The sequence below is a fragment of the Vidua macroura genome, chromosome 17 (genome assembly GCF_024509145.1).
Source record: "Vidua macroura isolate BioBank_ID:100142 chromosome 17, ASM2450914v1, whole genome shotgun sequence".
In the NCBI taxonomy this organism is placed as follows: domain Eukaryota; kingdom Metazoa; phylum Chordata; class Aves; order Passeriformes; family Viduidae; genus Vidua; species Vidua macroura.
In genome coordinates, this window is record NC_071587.1 from 2,367,738 (window position 1) to 2,390,240 (window position 22,503).

A 22,503-nucleotide genomic window follows, 5' to 3' on the forward strand; every position below is an offset into this window, starting at 1 on the left:
CCGCTCCCATAGGTCCTAACCCCTGTCAATCACGGCTCTCGGCCAATAAGCGGCACCACCGCACCCTCTCATTGGTGCGGAGAGTTTGTCCTGCAGCCAATGGGGGCCGAGCGAGGCGTCCCGCCCACCCGCTCCGTGAGGGCGGCGGGCGCCGCTGCGAGCCCGGCCCGGCACAGCCCGGTCATGGGCCGGGGGTCGTGGCCGACGCGGCCGCGCCGGATGCCCGAAAAGGGCAGGGACGGCCCCCGGGCGGTCTCTGCCCGGTCTGCGCGGGCTGTCGCAGTGCCGCTTCGTCGCGCCCCGAGTTGAACACGACCCTCCCCGTCCCGCGGCCTCCCCCGCCTCTCCCGCGCTGTGGGCCCGTAGCGAGCGGCGGGCGCCCCCTGGCGGCGCCGCTGCCGCCGCCGCTCCAAGATGGCGCAGGCGATCTTCGAGGCGCTGGAAGGTAACGGGGCCAGACCGGGGCCGCGCCGGGACCTCCCGGGCCGCGGCGACAGCCGGGGTGCGCGACCCTCGCTCCTCCGAGCTCCCCCTGTCCAGCGCCGCCGCCGCGCGGGTCGAGGGGCCGCCGCGGGGCCGCCCCGTGAGGCCCGGCCCGGCGCGGCGTGTGGCGCTCCCGGTAGCCCCGGGCTGTCTCCCGCGCTGCTCCTCCGGTGCCCGCACCGCAGGCGCAGCTGCAGTCCCCGCCGGCAGCCCCCGCCGCCGTCCGCGGCTCCCTGCGGCGCCTCTGTCACCTCCGCTCCCCCGGCCCTGTGCCACCTCCTGCCTGTGCGCCGCGGCATCCCCGCAGTGCCCTGTGCACCGGGCAGCCCTCGTTAACCACGGGCCCTGCGCTCGGTGCACTGCATCCCTACCCTGTGCCAGTGCCCGACGGCCCAAGGCATCCCATGCCTTCCCTGCCCTGTGCCTGCTCTTCTGGGGCACCTCATCCCTTCCCTGCCTCTGTTGCCTGCTGCTCCTGGACACTCCATCCCCATCCTGCTCCTGCTGCTCTTGGACACTCCATCCCCATCCTGGCCCTGGACACCCCATCCCCATCCTGCTCCTGCTGCTCTTGGACACTCCATCCCCATCCTGCCCCTGCTGCTCCAGGCCCTCTCACCCCATCCCTGCTCCTGTGCCCTGCCCATCGGGGCATTCCCATCACCCCTGTCTCTGTGCCCAGGAAGCACCCCCGATGCCCAGGGCACTCTCAGCACTCCTGCACCTCCCGTGTCCCTGCATGCTGGGGTCCCCCCTTCTCTCCACGTCCAGGGCTCACGCTGCCCGTCCCACTGCTGTGCCATGCTCTGTGCCAGCCCCAGGGATAGTGCCTGGGTGGGTGCTGGCCCCTGCATGTGTATTCTGAGGGGTAGCCCGGGCAGTGCTTGTTGTGTGGGTGAACAGGTTGTGCTCAAACACATCTCACTTTAGTGCTGGGGCACTGTTACAGCCAGGTGCCATCCGAGGATGATGTGCCAAGCTGTGGCAGTCTGACACTGGGCTAGGGGTCAGCCTCTTTGGAGAGAAACTACTTCATGGACATTGATTTCCTAAATTGGATTACAGATGTATTTTCCTTTACATGACACCACTGCCTGGAAGGTCTGACATTGGGATTGTTACCCGTGATTTTGAGTATCACCTGTGACCATAGCAGCAGAGAGAGGAGCAGAGAATAATTATTTTTCTCTATTTTGTCAGGTGACTTGGTGCATTTGCCAACACCCTGTGTAGAATCGGGTCCCCATTTCCTCTCTGCAATCAGCTCCTCATTGTGTTAGTTTCCCTGCAGCATTCAGGACAGCAAAGCTTTTTAGCAAATTGAAAAAGGGGGGGGGGAGTTTAAGCTCGCAGCAATTGGCAGCTTTTAGTGCTTGAGCTTGTTTGTTTTGTCTTGTTGATTGGATTACAAGTCGATGGTGACTTGGCATTCTTAGAGCAGCCTGGTCTCAGGGTGCTGCAGGGCACAGGTGCATCTTCACCTGTCACTAAAGCACCTGGTGCTCCTGTCAGAAAAAAAGGCTTTATCACAAGGGCAAATTAGCACCTGGGTGACGTGGACAGTCTTGCTTCATCTCCAGCTGAGAGAAATTTGAAAGGGAAAGAAAAAAATCACAGATCAGTAGCCCTGTGCTTTTATCTTGGCTTCCCTAAATCACTTTGGTTTTGTCAGGCTCTGGGCACCTCAGCTGCTGCTGCTGCCAGGAGAGAGGGAGCTGGGTTTTCTAAGTTCCATGGCTGAAGAGCATCCTGCAGGCTGGTGCTGGCTGTAGGCAGGGCAGGATTGATCCAGAGCTTTCTCCTGGAGTCTGTGGATGGCTGTGACTGGCATCCACGTAACCAAGTAACTGCCAGCTTGCCTTCAAGGGTTGCTAGCCATGTCCTCAGGGGTTTCCCTCTGGGAAGTGTGGTGGTGTGCAGTGCCTCAGTGAAGTGCAGGGGCTCTGAATTGCAAATAGATATTTCTGTTGTCCTGGGCCATTTTTCTCCATCAAGAGGCTGAGTGCAACACTGACAATGTTGCTGCATCATTGTCTTGGCCTCTCCTGAAGCTTCTTCCTCCTCGTGGGATCAAGGCAATTGTTTGGCTTTTTTCTTTGGAAGATCTGACTCTGTGCCAGAAGGAAACCCATTTGTCTAGTACCCATATCACGAGTGGCACTGTTTGTGCAGTTGCATTATCCCCATACCATACTTCACCTGAATTTTTGATCCTTCTTTTCCTCCTGGCTTATTTTTGCTGGAGAAGCGCTGCTCCATGGCACTCTGTGCTTTGGCTGTGCCATCGGGAGCCTGCAGTGCTCCCCTTGCAGTTGACCAGAGGTTCTTTGTGCAGGGGGAGGTGTATTTAGAGCAGGGCTTTGGCTGGAGTGAGGAGATCCTCCCAGCACTGTCCCAGCAGTGTTCTGCCGGCGGGGCTGAGCTGCAGGGCTGGCTCCAGCTCTCCCTGCCAGCCAAGGCTTGCTGAACTGGACCTGCAGCTTTGCTGTGCCTCTGTGATCTGTGTGAAAGGCTTCCCATAGGCATGGTGGGAATTTGATGGGAGTGTGTGACGTAGTGGGATCTGCAGCCTTCCAGCAGCTGCTTGTGCCCTTGGAGGATGGTGCTCTGCTCTCTCCCAGGGATACGAGCAGGGGTTGCAGCATCTCCTCAGTGAAAGGATGAAAAAGGTGTTCACAGAGTCTTAATGTGACATAATTCACACTGGGAATGCATGAGAAATGAGTGTTTAGGGTATCTTTAAAAGGCTGTAGATTATATGGGTATTCCCCATCAAGAAGGTAACATTCCAGTTGTTCAGGAGAAGTTTTGAGAGGAACTTGGGGTGGTGGATGCTCCTGCTGTCCTGGTCCCTTATGCTGTGATCTGCTATGGTGCTTCACTGTCCTTCCTGCTGCTGTCTGCTGAGCAACCTCCCCTCATCTCAGCACAGTCCTCACCTCACTGCTTAGGAATGATCAGACCGATTGATTTTCCTTTCCCGTGGCACATAATTCTGAGTTCAGAGCTTTGCAGTTTTGGTCTGCAAAGATCTGGAAGTGAAAAACCACCTAAGAAAACCCCTCAGCTTTCTTCTCTCCCTTAATCCACGAGATATAATATACAACCTTGCTGTTCCATTTGCTTCCTTTGTGAGTTCTGTGTCATAAAAGAGTGATAGGAAGGAGTGGTGCATGAAAATCACCCATTTTTGCTCTTTTTCTCCCAAAATCAGGTTGTCCTTTGTGTCTTTACATTCAGTTTCTAAATAGAGTGTGTCATGCTTAATCCACAGTCCTGTGCTGCTGGCCAGGTTGTTTCCCTAGATGAGCAGTCCCAATCTTCTGTGTTTATCTGGAATACTTTAAAACATTTTAGCTGTATTGTAAAATGTTTGTGCCAAAGCAAGTAAGCTGATTCTAAAACAAATCTGACTGGGTGTGTGTGCCCTGTGTCTGATAGATCTGGGAATGCTGGCCTTGGAACAGGGAGGCATTTGTGACACTGCTGCTGGGAGAGCTGCTGCACACAAGGATTTTGTCTGCTGCGAGCTCGGTGTCTGTGCTGCACCCCTGGGCAGTTCCACCCAGGCTTCTGCCCCACACTCCCTGTGACATTCTCAGCTCTTTTCATACCCAGTGTTATAAGCATCCTTCCTCTCTGCAGCAAGTGCCTGAAACCAAACCCTCTTTGGCTTTCCTTGCCCTTCTTCCCTTCTCTTTTTGCACCAAAGGAGTTCTGAAGACAGGTGGGAGTGTTGCTGTTGTGTGGTAGTTGGTGCTGTGGAGTAGAGGGTGAGAAGGTGAGAGTGGCTCAGGGAGGAGAGAGCAGCAGCTGGAGAGTGTTTCAGGAGTGAGCTCCCAGCACCCAAACACCCCTGTCTGGCTGGGTTCAGTTCACCATCCATGCTTGTGTCTCCTTTCAGGGATGGATAACCAGACAGTGCTGGCTGTGCAGTCCTTACTGGACGGGCAAGGAGGTGTCACGGATCCGTCTGCTCCCAATGTCAACTCCTCCGCCGCCATCCAGCCCATGGGTGAGTCCTGGTGGCACTGGGACAGAGCACAGGGCAGGAGGGCTGCACATCTCCCCTGCAGCGTGCACAGCTGGCAGAACAGCTGGGTGTGTGGGGTACTGCTATGAGTGTTGTGAGCCCTCAGCAGGACCAGACAGAGCAGGAGGAAGGGACAAGTGCCCAAACAAGCAATGATATTTTTGGAGACAGTCATGACAACAAACTTGACCATGTGCTTCCAATAAATACACAGAGTGAGAGAGAAGCCACTGCCCCCACATCTAGTGCCTATCACTGTTCATGTTTTTTATTTAATATCCATTCCTTCTCCTCTAGAGATGCTCAAGTGCTCCAGTCCTGGAACATCTCTGTGTGAATGAATATGGGAACTGGTCATTTATGTGCATGTGGACCCTCACGGTGCTGGACTAGAATTTGCTGGGTGGATGGGGAGTTATCCCCCAAGGAGTTACAGTCTGTGTCCCCAAAAATGGTCAACCTCAGGCTGTGACTCAGACAGGGGAACAGCCTTGTGAGTCAGCCTGGATGGAGTGCAAATGGTGTGTGGTTTGCTAATGCTGCAGATTTCAGCTGGGACATGTAACTGGGTTGTCTTCTTTCTGCTTCTAACGTCAGGCATAGGTGCCAAAAACCAGCAGTGTTGTGGAGGGGTGTTAGGACACAAGCTGACAGTGACTGTGCCTTTATCCAAGGTACTTCTTGTGCTTTGTGCAACCTGAGTAATAAAATCTGCCTCAGCCAGCATAATGCTGATGCTTTGGAAGGAGCTGCTTTGACTAAAAGCAGAGGGTGCTACAGGAACAAGGTTGGTTGTTCCTGTATTTGGGATGAGAAGACAGACAGTGTGATTAGTGTGTCCCAGGGAGACAGTGGGGTTTGTGTATGGGAGCAGGGCTAAGATGAGCTCTGTCACATCACTTGCTTTTAGAGAGAGCTTGGGCTTGGGGAGGAGGGACAGCTTGGTCCTTGCAGCTGCTCTCTCCTGACAAGGATGTCCTCCAGGTGCTGAGATCCAAAGTGCCTGTTACCCTACACTGTGGTTGCTGGGTAGAGCACTGTGGAATGCAGGAGAGGGCCTGAAGCTCTGCTCTTCTTCACTGCAGATGACGAAGACGTGTTCCTGTGTGGGAAGTGTAAGAAGCAGTTCAACTCCCTGCCTGCCTTCATGACCCACAAGAGAGAGCAGTGCCAGGGCAGTGCCCCGTCCCTCTCCTCAGTATCTCTGGCCACCAACAGCGTGTACACCCCGTCCATCACCTCGGTGCAGCAGGCTCCCAGTGCTGGCCGGCAGGTACCGTGCTGCAGGCACAGGCTCTGCTGCTGGGATTTGGGGCTGGGGGGCATCGGGGTGATGGTTTTAGATCCAGTGGTGTCTCATGACTGAGCTCTTTTCTAGGAGGCTCAGCTGTTGTCCCTTTGTTGGCTTTTCACCTTGTGGTTGAAGTGGGGCCCTCTGCAGTGAGGTATCCTCCAGCAGGAGAGTCTGACAGCCTTTTTTCAGGACAGGACAAAAGGGGTTTCATGTTCTGTCTGTGCTGCAGCCAGACCTTGGCTCTACTGAACAGCCCCAGTGTCAGAGCCTGGCCACAAGCCTGGGTGCACTCTCACAGTGCTCAGGGGGCTGTGGCTCTTGCTGTCCCCTGGGCCGTGGTCTGGCTTGTGGGCAGAAGTGGAGCAGCTTCATCCCTGCATCCCTTCTCTCTCACTCTTGCAAATAAGCCCACGTAATGTGGTGTGATGACTGTTGGGGGAATATCCCCTCTGGAGTAATCTCATTCCCCAGAGAATCCTCCAGTGGGAGTCCCTGGTGCATGACATGTAATGTGCCTGCAGTTTCCAAAGTACTTTCAAACCAACTTGCTTTTTGCAAGTTAATGTAGTCCCAGTGGATGGTGCTTCTTCTCAGGGCTGCAAATGTGGGTTATTTACTGCCAAAACACTCAACAGCCTCCCTCCCCTGCTATAACCTGAGTCCGGTCTGAAGAGATGAGCCTGACATTCACTGTCTGAGCCAGGGCAGCCTCTGTGAGTTTTCCACCTTCCCTTGCTGGGGCAAGCACCTGGGAGAGGCCTGAACTTGTCCGTGACCAGTTTGTCCTGCAGATCTTGTTTAATAACCCCTGATTTGACTTGCAGGCAATGGCCACTTTCTGACCCACTGTGATATTTTTTTCCTCCTTTCTGAAGAATGTTTGTGGAGCTAAGAACCCCCATGGACTCAGCAGGAAGCTACAGATAATTACAGTGGCTCGCTGCTGACCAGAGGCTGTGAAAGCAGAGACCCTGAGGCTCAGGAAAAAGCAGTGTCATTGGTTTCTGGGTATTGTTTTGTCCTATTGCTGGTTAACAGTGTATCTTTCTTTCAGCAAATCTCTACGTACATCACAGTTCCCCCATCACCTTTGATTCAGACCCTGGTGCAGGGGAACATCTTGGTCAGTGACGAGGTGCTGATGTCAGCCATGTCTGCTTTCACCTCCCTGGACCAGCCTATGCCAGCAGTGCAGCCCCCGGTGCAGGTAAGGGGCACGTGTGGATCCAGGGAGTCATGGGTAAAGCTCACCCAATTCCAGCCCCTTGGCCATGGGAGAAACACCTTCCACTAGACCAGGTTGCTCCAAGCCCTGTCCAGCCTGGCCCTGAACACTTCCAGGGATACTGCCCACACTGCTGAGGATGCCTCCCAGGACATGCTTGGCTTTCAGGGCTGCCAGTGCCCACAGCTGGGTCATGTTGGGCTTCTCATGCACCAACACTCCCAAGTCCTTCTCCTCAGTGCTGCCCTCAGTCCATCCACTGCCCTGTCTGTGCTTGGGATCACCCTGACCCAGCTGCAGCACTTTGCATTTGGTCTTGTTGAACTCCTGAGCTTCACACAGACACACCTCTCAGGGCTGTCCAGATCCCTCTGGATGCCCACTCCTTCCCTCCAGTGTTTTGACTGCACCACACATCTTGGTGTTGCTCACAAACCTTTTTGTTGCTGGATGCTCAGATATTTGTAATGTGGTCTCTCCAGCTTTTTTTTGGGCTCCCATATCATGATTGGCTTCCAGGGCCCTTGTCAGCTTACTCCATGGACTCCTCTCCTCCTGGGAGGGTTGTTTGGGCTCTCCCCAGGCTGGCTGGGCTGTACACGCTCTCCATGCTCTGAAAATATTCCTTGTAACCAGAAGGATTAAAAGCTTTAAAAACAAAGCAATAAAAGCAGTGGGGCTTGAGGGCTTGGGTTTTGGAGGAGGCAATGTGTACCCACAGGTCATGCCAGGCCTCCAGCACAGTGTGCTCCAACCTGCACCGCCAGTTGGAGGTGCTGTGTTGTGCCAAGGCATCCCTGCTGTTCCTGCAGGCGAATTGGGATGGGCAAGGCGTGTGAGGGAGCAGCCCCTCCAGCTCCTGGCTGCTGCATTTCCAACGTGTGGTGTCTCTCTGGTTGCAGAGCAGCATGAGTATGCACGCTGGGGCTGGCTACCTATCCCAGCCCCCTCCGCCCCCGCCGCCCCCGGCGCCGCCCCCGCCGCAGCCTCCGCCTCCCCCGCCGAGCCTGGCGGCTCCCGGGCAGCCCGGCAGCGGCAGCGGGGTGGTGGAGGTGTACAGCGCCCCTGCTCCCATGGCAGCATCCAGCACCGTGGAGATCCAGACCCTGGGCATGCAGCCCTACCCGCCCATGGAGGTAAGGCCAGCGCTGCTCCTAAGGATGTGTTCTCAGAGAATCACAGAATGGGTTGGGTTGGAAGGGACTTTAAAGCTCATCCCCTGCCTTTGGGATGGACACCTCCCACTGGACCAGATTGCTCCAAGCCCCATCCAATCTGGCCTTGGAGGAATGTGGAATTACAGTGTGGGAAGATGGGCTAGGTTATTTGAAAAGAATTATTTTCTCTGGGAGGAGGCAGCAAACAGAAGATCAGTAAGATCATGAGGATTCTGAGAACAGGAGAAACAGATAAGAGACAGAGGACTGACACAGGCTTAGGAGACCTGGGCATTTGTTTCTGGCCGAGGGATACCTCTCAGCATATGCTGGAAGTGAGAGGGAGTAGACGTGAGGGGCTCACCTTCTGTGGAAGCACAGAGCATCACACTGCATACTTGAGGCTTATGTGGAGAGAAAAATCCAGTCTAAATCTCAATGAGCTTGTCAAAGTGGCTTTTGCTAAAGAATGGCACAGGCAAGGGGTGGATTTACTGGTGGATCAGCTGTTTGCAGTCTCTACATTTGCACTGCCCTTCATAACAGGAGCTGCTGGGTGTGGCTGAGGTTTGGCATCCTTACCTGTGTAACTGGAATCTGGTCTGGAAGTGCCAGTGGACAGGAATGGATGGGGATGTTGGATAAATAGTGATCTGTGTTAATTTATCAGGATGGGCAGCAGAAATGCCTTTAAACTATCACCCCAGACTGATCACTCTGTCTCTTAAGTGTTCTTTCCTAATCTTGATGCTGACATAAACTGTGCTTTGGCATCTGGAGTTTCCTTCTGCCTTCCTTCCCTTCTGCAGTCCTGCCAGGACAGGCAGCAGGACCTGGAGATCCCTGCTTCAGGACTGGTGTGAACCCACAGGATCAGCAGTGATCCTTCTGGTAACCTGCCCCAGAGGGATAAGAAACTTTTCCAGGCATGAGACATAGATGGGGAACAAGACAGCTCCCTCAGAATGTTTCTTTGCTGCCCTGTTGCTGCTGTAATAACTTCTGCATGCTTTTTGATGTTCAGCAGGAGAGTTTCACACTGTGCAAGGTGTCAGTTTTGGTTAGAGATATATTGTTGGATTGGTGAACCAGAAATTTGATCCAGTTTGGCAGAAGAAAAGTCAACCCAACTGCAGCCTGGTGTGGGTGGAGATGGAAGTTAGGGCATGGTATAATTCTCTGTAGCAAACCTGTTCCACTGATGAACTGCCCTCTCACAGGTACCAAGCCAGTGTGTGGAAAGCCCTGTGTACCCCTCTCCCCCTGTGTACAGCCCTGGGAAGCAGGGGTTCAAGGCCAAGAGCACCAGTGCTCCCAGTCCCCTGAGCAGTGCAGGAGGAGGCTCTGTGGTTGGATTTGATTCCCCTGCTGCTGCCAAAACTCGCCGCTGCAAGAACGAGAGTGGGCTGCAGGAAGGTGAGTCCCTTCCAGCACCTGCCCTGCGGGTCACTGGGCTTGTCCTGAGTGGGCTGCAGGAAGGTGAGTCCCTTCCAGCACCTGCCCTGCGGGTCACTGGGCTTGTCCTGAGTGGGCTGCAGGAAGGTGAGTCCCTTCCAGCACCTGCCCTGCGGGTCACTGGGCTTGTCCTGAGTGGGCTGCAGGAAGGTGAGTCCCTTCCAGCACCTGCCCTGAGGGTCACTGGGCTTGTCCCAGCTGGGCTGCTGAGCCATGGGCTCCCTGAGGGGTGGCATTGGCTGTGCAGCTCTGGAGGAAGAACACCATGGCCTTGCATGAAACTGGTGGGTGACCTGGGGGGTTCACAGCAGAGACAGAGCTGAGGCCCTTCCTCTCACTCATGCTATGTCTTTTCCCAGTGCCCAAAGCACCTTTAAGGTTGGTGCTTTGTAGCTGGAAAGGTCCCTGGAAGGCAATGGCTGTTGCCTGGGGGGAATGTGCTGCTCCACCAGACTACACTGCTCAGGATTTGTAGAGTAGTCTCAGGCTCTGTTAATAAATGTTTGTCCCCATAACCACTTCCCAGTCTGGCCAGGCAGATCTTATCTTTTTATAAGCTTTTTATTCTTGGTCCTGAACAGTCATGTCTTGGGGTGAGGGCCCTGTGACGCTGTGGGGACAGGGCTGTGCCACATGATCTCATTCTTGTGTGTGCTCTTCCTTTCAGGCAAACCCAAGTCCCCCAAGCTGAAATGCACATACTGTGACAAGGCCTTTACCAAGAACTTTGACCTGCAGCAGCACATCAGAAGGTAACAGTGCCCTACCCTGCACACAGCAGAGTGACTGGGCTGGAGCAGGGCACAGCTCTGCTGAGGGAGTCTGTGCAGTCCAGTTTGTTATGTCCCAGAATCTGTGCTGCAATGGGAGGGATTCATTCTTCTCACCCCAGGATACCTTTTCCCAGTGACTGGAGTGAAAGCTGTATCATGGATGGAATCTTCATGTTGATTATGTGCTGGGACTGGAGGTTCACTTTCCTTGCTGATGAGACCTTGACAGCCAAACCTCTTGTCACCTGATCACTGGAGTAGCAGTGTTCCCACTGCTTGCCTCTGCCCTTCCCCTTCCTCCCTAGCAAGCTGCAGCCTTCTTGTTTGCTGCTGTTAGCAAAGTGTAAGCCAAGCTCAGTGTCTATATAGGGAGCTCTAATCAGAGAGCTTTTCCCTGGCAGGAGGAAGCTGAAATCTGCAGAGTTTTTTCCCCCCGTGGGGTCAGCTGGACTCAGAACAGATGGGAAGGAGCAATGGTGGTTTTTGCACCTCTTCCCAGCCTGGACTCTTCACTGTTTCTTGAAGCAGAAGGGCAGAGTAGAAAGACCTTTTTGTATGGACAAAGGAGAGCACATTCAGGCAGATCCAGCTAGAAGAGGTGTGTGCAGGAGAGAGAAGGGTGACAGGGAAGGAAAGGCTTGTACCCTTGAAAAAGTGATGAGGTCCCAAGGTCTGTGCAGGGACCCTGACAGTGAATGCCCTGATGTTGCTGGAGAGCTGTTTTCCTCTCCTGCTTCTTCCTTTGATCCCCTGTCATTCCCAGACCACGGGTGTTTTGTCTGTTTGCCCAGGCCTCTCACAATCCACCTCCTCTGGGGAATCAGGTCTCACAGCCCTTGTTTGGTGTGTCCAGGTGTGATCTGCCAAACTGAGTGCCCAGCACTGTCCTTGTCCCCGCACAGGCCCTGCCTGGGGCTGCCTCTTGTCTCCACCAGCTGCTGACCTGGTGCCTTCATTCAGTCACACAGGTGAGAAGCCCTTCCAGTGCATCGTGTGTGGCCGAGCCTTTGCCCAGAAGTCCAACGTGAAGAAGCACATGCAGACCCACAAAGTGTGGCCTCCAGGGCTGGGCTGCACCATCTCCCGCAACTCCATCACTGTGCAGGTCATGGCCCTGAACCCCAGCCAGCCTGAGGACGAGGAGAACACAGGTGTGGTGCCCGGGGATGGTGTGTGTGTGGGGCACAGCAGTGGTGAGGGGAGGCTGCAGGTCTCTGCACCTCCACACAGGGAGCGAGGGGAGCTGTATGTGCTGTCTGCATTCCTTGGCAGTGTTTAGCATCTCACACTAACAGTGGCATTTGCTGAGCTCCAGCTGGAAGCTGCATAATTTCATACCCTTGTGGTGGGTTCAGGTGCTGCTGGAGACAATGGCTCCAAACTCTGTCCCAGTATGTGCATAAACAGGGCCAGGTGTCTTCCCCTTCTCACTCCCTGGCAGTACAGCTTTGGCAGTGCACAAGCCACAGCTGACAGCTCTGGCCTAGGGGACAGACAGCTGCTGGTTTAGGACAGCCCAATGTTCTGGCTTTGCACTGTGCAGGTCATGCCCAGGTTGGATCTGCCCGCAGTGGCCACCTGTAAATACTTGAGGCAGAGAAGAGCTCCTTATTGGTGTCTGGATGCCCTTTCTGCTGGTGGCTCCAGACCTGGTAGGGGAGGGAATGCAGTGGCAATGTCATGTCTAAGACAACTGGAGCTGCTCTTTGTATTCATCATGGACTGTGAACCACTGGCTGGATCTTACCTCCTGTCTCCTGCCAGTGGTGGGAGTAAATCTGGCTCTGGTTCACTGGTGGAGGCCTGTTCTCTGACTGCTCCACAGAACACATTTTTATCCCTGGAAAGAGAGAATGGGCTAGGGAGGGGAAGATGGAGTAGTCAGAGCCCTTAATAATCTGTCAACAAATTTTAAACAACCTTGTTAATGAGATTCATCTGTCTTTGAAAGAGAACAAGAGCCTGGTCTGGTGTGTCCTGGCAGCATGGTGCTTGCAGAGCAGCTTTCAGAGCTGTCTTGTGTGACAGCTGGGCTCAGGCTGTGACTTTCCCTCTCTCCAGGTTTGCCGCAGCCCTCCAGGAACGTGGTGCCCCCGGCCCAGGAGCTGAGCCCCTTGGAGGAGAGCGAGGCAGCCAAGCTGGAGGCCAAGCAGGTTGTCCTGATTGACAGCTCTTACCAGTGCCAGTTCTGCCCCAGCAAGTTCAACACCTACTTCCAGCTCAAATCACACATGACACAGCACAAGAATGAGCAGGTAGGGACAGAGGGTGCCTCTGTGGATGGCAATATTGGGATTGGCTCCATATAATGCACCTGTTATCGGGGTCTGACCTGAGCCTTTTGGTCTGTAGAGGTGCCAGTTCTTCACATGCAGCTCAGCTCTCAGGGTTGTAGCTGTGTGGTCTGGGTGGCTTTGAAAACTCCTTTGAAAACTGAGTGAGAAATTCAGCCAGGCAGGTTTGGGTGGCTAGAGAGGAAGCAAAGAAGTGAATTGTGTTCAGTTCTGGGCCGTTCACTTCCAGAAAGGCATGGAGGTGCTGAAGCCTGTCCACAGAAGGGCTGGGGAAGGGTTCTAGAGAGTAAGGCAGAGGAGGAGGGGCTGAGGGAGCTGGGAAAGGGGCTCAGTCTGGAGAAAAGGAGGCTCAGGGGGGACCTTTTCATTCTCTACAACTCCCTGACAGGAGGGTGTAGCCAGGGGGGAGTCAGGCTTTGTTCCCACAAGGGACAGGAAAAGAGGAAATGGCCTCAAGCTGTGGCAGGGAAGGTTCAGGTTGGACATCAGGAGGAATTGCTTTACTGAGAGGGCTGTCAGGCATTGGACTGGGCTGTCCAGGGAAGTGGTGCAGTCATCCTCCCTGGAAGTGTTCAGTAACTGACTGCACTTGGCACTTGGTGCTGTGGTTTAGTTAACCAGGTGGTGTTCTGTCAAAGATTGGACTTGCTGACCTTGGAGGTCTTTTCCAGCATTTATGATTCTGTGAAGTCCAAAATTTTCAGTGTAAGTGGCAGCTCTTGGGTCCTGGGACAATCACTTCCAGGGTGTTGTGGTCCTACCCACTCGAGTGGTTTCAGGCCCTCACATCAACACCCCTTTGTCCCACTTTGCTTTCTCGGGGGTGTGCCCTGACAGTTTGTGCTTCTTTCCAGAAAGGAAGGCAGTTCTGCCTGTTGGCAGAGGGCTTTCCCTGCTTGTTTCCATGGTGAGCCTCTCCAGTTGCTCTCCCTTCCCCCAGGTGTACAAATGTGTGGTGAAGACTTGTGCCCAGACCTTCCAGAAGCTGGAGTCCTTCCTTGAGCACATCAAGAGCCACCAGGAGGAGCTGAGTTACCGCTGCCACCTCTGCAGCAAGGACTTCCCTTCGCTGTACGAGCTGGGCGTGCACCAGTACTCACACAGCCTGCTGCCCCAGCACAGCCCCAAGAAGGACATGGCCGTGTACAAGTACAGTACAATCGCTGCTCACAAGGCTTGTAGGAGTGAGTGGGTGCAGAGCATGCTTGGTGGGACCTTAGAGGGGACAGGGGGCCCTGTGTCCGGTGGCCGTGGTGCTTTTGGACACCCAGGTGGCACATGGGGGGTTCCCTCCACCCACCAGACTGCAAAGGCCAAGCACTTGGAATGCAGGGAGTCTCTTTGAATGACAGTGAAAAGCTGGGATTGCTTATGTGGGAAGATCCCATCACTGCAATTCCTCTTATCATCAGTCAAGAGTGAGATGGTGTCCTGGGGTGACTTCATGATGCTGAATTGTATCCCCATTCATCTGTTTAGCCCAGAAATAAGTTTTGCACCTTTAAGACTGGTTCTGAGCACCAAGGAGCGGGGAGAAAAGTAGTGCACAGTTTGTTTTCAGAAGCTGCACTCACTCCTCCGCAATCCTTATCCTGGACTGTGTTGTCTGTGGAATGGACAGTGAGAGAGAGCTCTCCTTTGCTTTTAGTTTTTGCTAGCTGAGGCAGTGAAGTTCCCTGGGAACCAGGACCCTAAACCAGGACAAATACGCACAGCTGAACCTGCCCTGGGCTGAGTCAGAGAGCCAGGGAAGCCCTTCCCAGCCTGTTTACTATGATTCTCCACCTGCAGCAGAGGGATTGTGTTTTGTAGAAGCTGTGCCCAGAAAAAAGTTTCCTATCCCTTTGCTGCAAAAAGGTCTGTTCCTTGGAAAGCTTTTCTGCTAGAGTGGAGGGAAGGTGTGAGGAGTTCCACAAAGTGTTCCACATAGCTTTTGGAATGCCCATAGAAATGTTCAGGGAGAGTAGGAAGCCCAGGAGGTACTGGAGTCACTTAGGAACTTAATGGAATAAATATCTACTAATTCTTGCCTAGACCATGGTTTCTAGTTATCCTTGCACTACAGAGCTTTGCTCTACAGCTTGGTGGTGGGGATCCCTGAGATCAGAGCCCTGCTAGAGCTTGAGGAGGTTTTAGTGTGACCTAGGGAGAAGGGGTTTCACAGCAGGAACAGGGTGTGAGTGCCTCTGTCCTCACTGCTGATGGTGCCTGTCCCCAGTGCCTGCTGTCAGTCAGCTTTGGCAGAGCCCTCTGGCAGAAACACTGCCAGGATGTGTGACCCCTGCCATGCTGTGTCCCCACTCTCAGCTCCTTCTCTGGAGCTTTCAAGCAATGAAGATGAAAGGAGGTGTTTGAAGTAAAGTGAAGTCCTTACCTAAGGCTTGTCTCCACAAGGAAGCAATCGGGACTGTGTGCTCAAGTCTGGGTGCTCCCATGGTAGCCTGTGGCAAGTGCACTAGTATTTAAAGGCTTCTCTACCCAGTTTTCCTGCATCTCCCTCTCTGAAGGATGCTAAGTGTGAGTGTGAACTGGCATGTGGGTTGCTGAGGTTTTAGAGCTCCTGAGTGGTTATTTTGTATCAATGCTGTCAAAGATCACCGTGGAAGGTGGCTGGGCTGGGCAGGTGTGCCTGTGGTGTGGGGTTTGCTGCAGTAGCCTTGCTCATAGGCTCTGTCCTTTCTCTCCACATCCAGGTGTGTGAAGTGTGTCAATAAATACTCCACCCCAGAAGCCCTGGAGCACCATCTGCAGACAGCAACTCACAACTTCCCCTGCCCTCACTGCCAGAAGGTGAGTGCTGACCACAGCCTGAGCCAGGCCTGGACACCTGGCAAGGGCTCTGAGGGGGACAGGAGCCCTTGGCCCCATGAGTAGGAGCCTTGGATAACAGATTATGAGGAAACAGAAAGTGAAGTTATCTGTGGGGAAGGTAGGAATTGCTGGGGATCCTTGCCCAGCCCATCCTGCTGTTGGCTTTGGTGGGAGACTGGGCATCCTTCTGAGATGCTGGTCCTCAGCACTGTGGTGTTACACAGTTGACAGCAAGGTTTCAGCTTATGTGTTTCTTAAGAAAGTTTTCGTGCTTTTTCTGTTTTGAATTTTTGTTGGCTTGTTTTTAAAGCTCTGTCTGTACTTTCTTTATAAAGTCCTGAAGGTTTTCACAGTGCATCCTTCCTGGGAAAGCAGTGACTGAGCTTCTTGCTCAGGTTGCCCAGAGAAGCTGTGGCTGCCCCATCCCTGGCAGTGTCCAAGGCCAGGTTGAACAGGACTTTTTATGTTTTCTATCCCAGCTACACCCCCTGTGCCAGCTCTGTGATGTCCTATGTGTGATGCCAGCTCTGAGCTGTGTGTTTGTGGTACAGGTGTTCCCCTCTGAGCTGTGTGTTTGTGTGCTGCAGGTGTTCCCCTTTGAGCTGATTGTGTGTTGCAGGTGTGTGTGTGTTATAGGTGTGTGTGTGTGCTGCAGGTGTCCCCTCAGCTGTGTGTGTGTGTGTTGCAGGTGTGTGTTGGTGTGCTGCAGGTGTCCCCTCAGCTGTGTGTTGGTGTGTGTTGCAGGTGTGTGTTGGTGTGCTGCAGGTGTCCCCTCAGCTGTGTGTGTGTGTGCTGCAGCTGTGTGTTGGTGTGCTGCAGGTGTCCCCTCAGCTGTGTGTGTTGGTGTGTTGCAGGTGTGTGTTGGTGTGCTGCAGGTGTCCCCTCAGCTGTGTGTGTGTGTGCTGCAGGTATGTGTTGGTGTGCTGCAGGTGTCCCCTCAGCTGTGTGTGTGTGTGCTGCAGGTGTGTGTGTGTGTGTTGCAGGTGTGTGTTGGTGTGCTGCAGGTGTCCCCTCAGCTGTGTGTGTGTGTGCTGCAGGTGTGTGTGTGTGTGCTGCAGGTGTGTGTTGGTGTGCTGCAGGTGTCCCCTCAGCTGTGTGTTGGTGTGCTGCAGGTGTCCCCTCAGCTGTGTGTTGGTGTGTTGCAGGTGTTCCCCTGCGAGCGGTACCTGCGCCGCCACATCCCCACGCACGGCGGGGGCAGCAAGTTCAAGTGCCAGATCTGCAAGAAGTTCTTCCGGCGGGAGCACTACCTCAAGCTGCACGCCCACATCCACTCGGGTAGGGCTCCCCTGCTCCCAGTGCTCTCCCCTCTGTGCCACAGCCCTGGCTACCCCGTGCCCTGGGAGCAGGAGTGACAGAGTTATTGTAGTAACGTGGTTTCAGATCCATGGGTTTGGTTCAGCCTCGTGCCCAGCACTGCACTCGTTAGAAATGGGGGACACAGGTGCCTTCCCCACTTGCTGTGGTGGCAGAGCTAAGGAGTCTGGCCCTGGAGAGCAGTGTGCAACATGGGTTGTGCCCATCCATTTATTATTTTATTGAGAAGTGGCTGAGGGAGTGGGGGTTGTTTGGCCTGGAGAAAAGGATGTTCAGGGGAGACCTTATCCCTGTCTACAACTCCCTGACAGAGGCTGTAGCCAGGCAGGGGTCGGTCTCTTCTCCTAGGCAAGCAGCAATAGGACAAGAGGGTAAACACAACGCAAAGCTGTGCCAGCTTGACCAGGGGAAGTTTAGGCTGGACATCAGGCAGAATTTCACAGAAAGGGTGATTGGGCACTGGAATGGGCTGCTCAGGGAAGTGGTGCAGTCACCATCCCTGGAGGCGTTTGAGAAAAGCCTGGATGTGGCACTCAGTGCCATGGTCTAGTTGACAAGGTGGTGTTAGATTATAGGTTGGACTCAATAATTTCAAAGGTCTTTTCCAACCAAATTGTGTGTGATTTATCCATGGGGCAGGGAAGTTTATAGTGTGGCACAGCTGGCCTGGCGGCCTGTCCATGGCCAGAGCAGCCTGTGTGGCTGGAGTGTCCCTGAGGCCTGGTCTCTCTCCTCCCCAGGTGAGAAGCCCTTCAAGTGCTCAGTGTGTGACGCAGCGTTCAATCGCAAGGACAAGCTCAAGCGCCACATGCTCATCCATGAGCCCTTCAAGAAATACAAATGTCCCTTCTCGTATGTAGTGTGTCTGCACGTGACAACATACCTGAACGGGGTTGGGATGGGGGGAATGTGTCCTGCAGCTATCCTAGGGGACACTGTGGCACCTACCAGGCTGCCTGGGGAGATTGGAATGCTGTGTGCTGTTGAACTGGGAACCCAAGAGTCCCAGTTCTTTGTTACTGACTTCCTGTAGGGCCACATTTCATTGCTTCATCAGCCCTGTAAAATAACTCCTGCCTTCATGGGAGGCTTGGGGTTGCACTAGAGAGAGAAGGAGCATTATTTGACCACAGAAGGTCCCTGGATGATGTGCTCTTACTCACTGCCACGTCTCCAAAAGTGTGTGACAACACAGGACCTAATGTACAAACCAGAGGAATCGAGTTTTGGAAGGTCCCAAATCCATGACATAGCCATGGACTTTCAGCCAGGCTGACTGGCTTATCCCTGCTCCAACCAAGCTCATACTTCCCTCCAAAATGCTGCTCTCTCCAGCTGGGAACTTGAACCTGCTGCACTTCAGAGCATCCATAGTGAGACACAGACCCTGTGTAGTTTAGGAAAAGCCACATGTCCCTGTGGCAGCCTGTTTAGTCCTTGCCCCTCCCCAGAAAGGCTGAAACAGTGGAACTCCTGCTGAGGCTGCACCAAGAGAAACATCTAGGTGCTGCAAAGGAGAAGGGTCATGGATGTCTTTATGATCTGGGATCTGTCTATGCATTGCTCCTCAGCTGGTTCCCACATCTCACCAGCATTTGTTGTTGTTGCAGAAGCCACACAGGCTGCAATAAAGAGTTCAACAGGCCTGACAAGCTGAAGGCTCACATTCTGTCCCATTCAGGTGAGTGGTTGGGAATGCAGTCCCTGGGATTCCCTCTGGTGCTATAGGAGCATGTGACAGAAGGACTAAGCCTGAGAAATAAGAATCAATTACTAGCTTTAGATTTTTTTCTCTGTTTTGCTGCAGGCCTGTTTAAGTGAGTGTCTATTCAGGATTATGTCTAAGCTTTGGGCTGGTTTCTAAAACAATATAATTTGTAAGCAGGGCTTGCAGATGAAACTCAGGAGCTGAGCTGGATTATTTGGTCTGTTTGCTATCAAGTGAATATCTAGAGTGCTCTGTCCACTCCTCCCCAGTCCCATCTCACATGCAAAAGAAGATCTCATGGGATTTGATTCCCTTCTTGTGTTCTAAAAATGATGCTCCCAATTCTAATAAAGACAAATAATTTATTCCCATTAATTATTCCCATGCCCCAGGGGGAACAATCAGACTTTTATCTTTTGGGGTAAAACTGGACATCTTTCCTTGTGCCCAAAGCCCTGCAGAGTGAGATCAGATGGCTTGGGCTGATAGTGCAGTCATGGGTTCTTTCAGATTGTACATTCCCATATTTTGGAGGGGGAAAAAAAGTGAAAATTTCTTTTTTTACTAAGTGCACTTGAAAAAAACAATACTTCAGGGTTGTTTTGCATTTTCATCACAATTAACCTGACATGTTTTTCTGGTGATATTTTAATGCTCTTACTTGAGGCAAGAATATTTATTTGCAGTCTGCAGCTTCCTCCTGAGGGAGAGTGAAGGCACAGGCACTGATCTCTGCTCTGTGGCAGGGACAGGACCCAGGGAATGGCTGGAGCTGTGCCAGGGCAGGCTCAGGCTGGAGATCAGGGAAAGGCTCTTCCCCAGAGGGTGCTGGCAGTGCCCAGGCTCCCCAGGGGATGGGCACGGCCCCGAGGCTGCCAGAGCTCCAGGAGCGTTGGCACAGCGCTGCCAGGGGTGCCCAGGGTGGGGCTGTTGGGGTGTCTGTGCAGGGATGGGGCTGGGCTGGGTGATCCTCTGGGTCCCTCCCACCTCAGGACATTTTATGACTTTGCAAAGTCGTAAGTGGTTATGGTTAAACACAGACATTGAAGCTGTAGCCACCCACCCTTTACTGTGTGTGGCACAGTGTCTCCTCCCTTTGATCAGGGAGCACATCCTTCGAGGAGGCAAAGCTATCCTGCTCTCCCTGGGGGCTGGCTGGGTCTAACTCAACTCCCTCTGTGTGCAGGGATGAAGATCCACAAGTGCCAGTACTGTAACAAGTCCTTCAGCCGCCGCGCCCACATGGTGGAGCACCAGCGCTCGCACACCGGCAACTACAAATACCGCTGCCCCACGTGCAGCAAGGGCTTCACTCGCCACAAGTACATGAGGGACCACAAGTGCCGCCTGGGCTCGCCCAAGGACAAGGAGCTGCAGCTCAGGAAGGCCCAGAAGAAGCGGGTGGCGCGGGGGCGCAAGGCGGGGCTGGCACTGCCCGGCGCGCTGGGGCTGCCGGAGCTCAAGGACGGCGCTGCCGGGGAGAGCTCCCCCGAGGGGGGCCCCAACAAAGAGCCCTTCCAGGAGTCGGACGCCGTCCTGTCCATCGTGGTTGGCGGGTCAGGAGCTGCAGACCCAGAGCTGGTCCCTGGGCAGCCCAACAGCATGGCCTCCAACCTGGCCCTGGCAGAGCTGCAGACGGGCTCGGACGGGCCCTGCACCATGCTGGCTGTCCCTGTGTACATCCAGACCTCCGAGTGACAATGCCCGGAGCCACTGTGTGGCTGGGGGCTGCTGCTGGCACTGTCCGACTTGGTGCTCAAATTTATCCCTGTGGAAAAGACCAAAGCTCTTCTGGGGAGGTAGATGGATATGGGAGGGAATGGCTTCCATCTCCACTGGTTCTTCCCATCCTTGGGCAGAGGACTGCTTGGAGGCCACTGATGCCTACAAGGCACTGAAGAGGGTGGCTCCGTTATTTCTTGTCCCTCTGTACCACGGGTCAGCTTAGGGCAAGAAAGACAAAGATCCCTGAATCAGGGAAGAAGAAGGACCGTGCAAACTTGCAACGAACAGAGCTGCTGAAATTAGGTGGCTTTGCAAATCACAGCCTGTCCCATCTGTGGTTTTTCTGGCCTAAAATCTGTATTGCCCAGTATTTGGGTGGCCCTTCTGAGAGCAAACATCCTTCCTAGTGGAAGCAAGTTCATCCTGAGATCCTTTGGGAACACTGTTCAGAAATATCCTGATAGACTTCTGTCTGGTATCTTCTCTCTGTCTGTCTCAGTAGAAAGATCACCGTGTCTGTGCTACACGTTATAAACATTTTTCTTCCTGTGTCCTGGGCACTGCTGTTTTCTTTACAAACCCAGCTCCAGAAGCATCTTGGCATTTTCTGGAAGTTCCCAGGAGAACCCCAGAACCAGAGCCATGCCCGGGGAGAACTGCATCAGAGCAAAGGTCTGTGGTGCTCAGTGACAGCAGGCACTTGTGTGGGAGGAAGCAAAGGGCACGTAAAGCCCTCCCTCCCCTGTTCTCCTCAGCCTCCTGTGCTGTCAGCTGGAGCTTTCCTGCCCTGGCAGTTCCATCAGCCTCAGAGATTTTTTTCTCTTTGCTTTTCCCACCCAGCTGCAGTGGGAGATGGAACAGGGCAGGAGCCATGACAGGGCTCTGTTGCTGAACTCCCACCTGCTATGTAGGACGTTCTGTGTGTTTCCCAAAGCAGTGCTTTTCCCTCTTATTCAGGCCACAAAAAAGCTCTCTAACCCAACAAGCATTTGTTTGGGTCATTTTTCCTCTTTTCCATGTGGTGTGTGATATCCCAGCCCTGCTCCAAAGCAGTGATTCATTTTCTTGGGTGATTTCCAGTGACAATTATTACTGTTATTAATAACTGTTGTCACAACCCTGCTGTGGCTGGAGATGGGGGTTTATCACTTGGTTGAGGCCAAGCACAAAGAAAGAGAAGTTGAAAGTATCCAGTTGGCACCAGGCTGAGGTACTCAAGACTCGATTTCCTTATGGGATTTTGTACGTAGGTACTGTGAAATTATGGCTTACATCATGGACTGGTGTCCACGCTGCCCCCACAGCTCAGAGCATGTGATTCAAGTGTCCAGGAAATGAGCTCACAGCGAGTCACCACCCATTAAATAGCCCTGCTTGTGGATTTTAAGACTTGGTTTTGTACAGTTGGCACGTCAGAAGAGGAAGCTTGAAAGAATAAATATCTCAACACCGGAGCAGGCTTGAGGGGTACACGAAGGGGAGTCACCCCAGCCGTGGGTCGGGGTGCTGGAGGAGGAGGGGATTGGCGCTGACACGAGGCTCTGCTCCCAGCTCTGGTCACTTCTTGGTCACTTCAGGCGTGTCCAGGGAAGGGGCTCAGCTGGAGAAAAGGGGGATCAGGGGGCCCTTGTGGCTCTGCACAGCTCCTGCCAGGAGGGGACAGCCGGGGGTCGGGCTCTGCTCCAGGGAACAGGGACAGGAGGAGAGGGAACGGCCTCAGGCTGGGCCAGGGGAGGGCAGGGTGGATATTACAAAGCATTTATCGATGGAAAAAGTTGTCAGGGCTTGGCAGGGGCTGCCCAGAGAGGTTTGGAGTCTCCGTCCCTGGAGGTGTCCAAGGAAGGAGCGGACGCGGCGCTCTGGGCTGGGGACACGGTGTGGATCGGGCACAGCTGAACTCCTCAACGACCTTGCCGGGCTCTTCCAGCTCCAGTGACTCGGTGACGCTGCACCCGCGGCTCCCTGGGCCGTGACCGCGCGGGCCCAGCCCGAGCGCCGCCGCCGCAGCCGCTCCTCGCCTCGGGCCCGGGCAGCCGCCGCGCCCGCTCCGCGGCCCCGCCCCGCCCGTGACGTCACTCCGCCCGTGACGCCACACCGCCCAGCGCCACTGCAGGGTTCCGCTCGGGAGACACCGCCTTCCCGGCGTGCCCCGCGCCTCGCTGCGGCCGCGCCTCCATCTCCCAGCAGTCCCCGCGCGCGGAGCCCGCCGGCGCGCGCGGGGCTACGGC

General features: G+C 54.3%; 1 protein-coding gene across 2 annotated transcripts; it reads left to right on the forward strand.

Moving 5' to 3' along the window:
- Positions 1–110: 110 nt before the first annotated feature.
- Positions 111–20,826, forward strand: ZNF341 (zinc finger protein 341). 2 transcript variants are annotated; one of them, XM_053992683.1, is made up of 15 exons: positions 111–445; positions 4,388–4,498; positions 5,602–5,789; positions 6,865–7,017; positions 7,938–8,171; positions 9,413–9,608; positions 10,315–10,399; positions 11,381–11,571; positions 12,482–12,675; positions 13,655–13,863; positions 15,408–15,504; positions 16,671–16,803; positions 17,583–17,694; positions 18,453–18,523; positions 19,737–20,826. In XM_053992683.1, exons 1-15 carry the CDS (start codon positions 415–417, stop codon positions 20,246–20,248), a joined length of 2,517 nt encoding a protein of 838 aa, XP_053848658.1. In that variant the 5' UTR covers positions 111–414; the 3' UTR covers positions 20,249–20,826. The 2 variants fall into 2 exon arrangements, with proteins under 2 accessions (XP_053848658.1, XP_053848659.1); XM_053992684.1 differs by lacking the exon at positions 111–445 and adding an exon at positions 4,814–5,037 and having other exon boundaries at positions 4,452–4,498.
- The last annotated feature ends 1,677 nt before the right edge of the window (positions 20,827–22,503 follow it).

Coding starts and splice junctions, on each gene's coding strand:
- ZNF341 (XM_053992683.1), top strand. CDS start 415: ATGGCGCAGGCGATCTTCGAGGCGCTGGAAG. Junction 10,400..11,380: donor CTGCAGCAGCACATCAGAAG/GTAACAGTGCCC, acceptor GCCTTCATTCAG/TCACACAGGTGAGAAGCCCT. Junction 17,695..18,452: donor AAATACAAATGTCCCTTCTC/GTATGTAGTGTG, acceptor TTGTTGTTGCAG/AAGCCACACAGGCTGCAATA.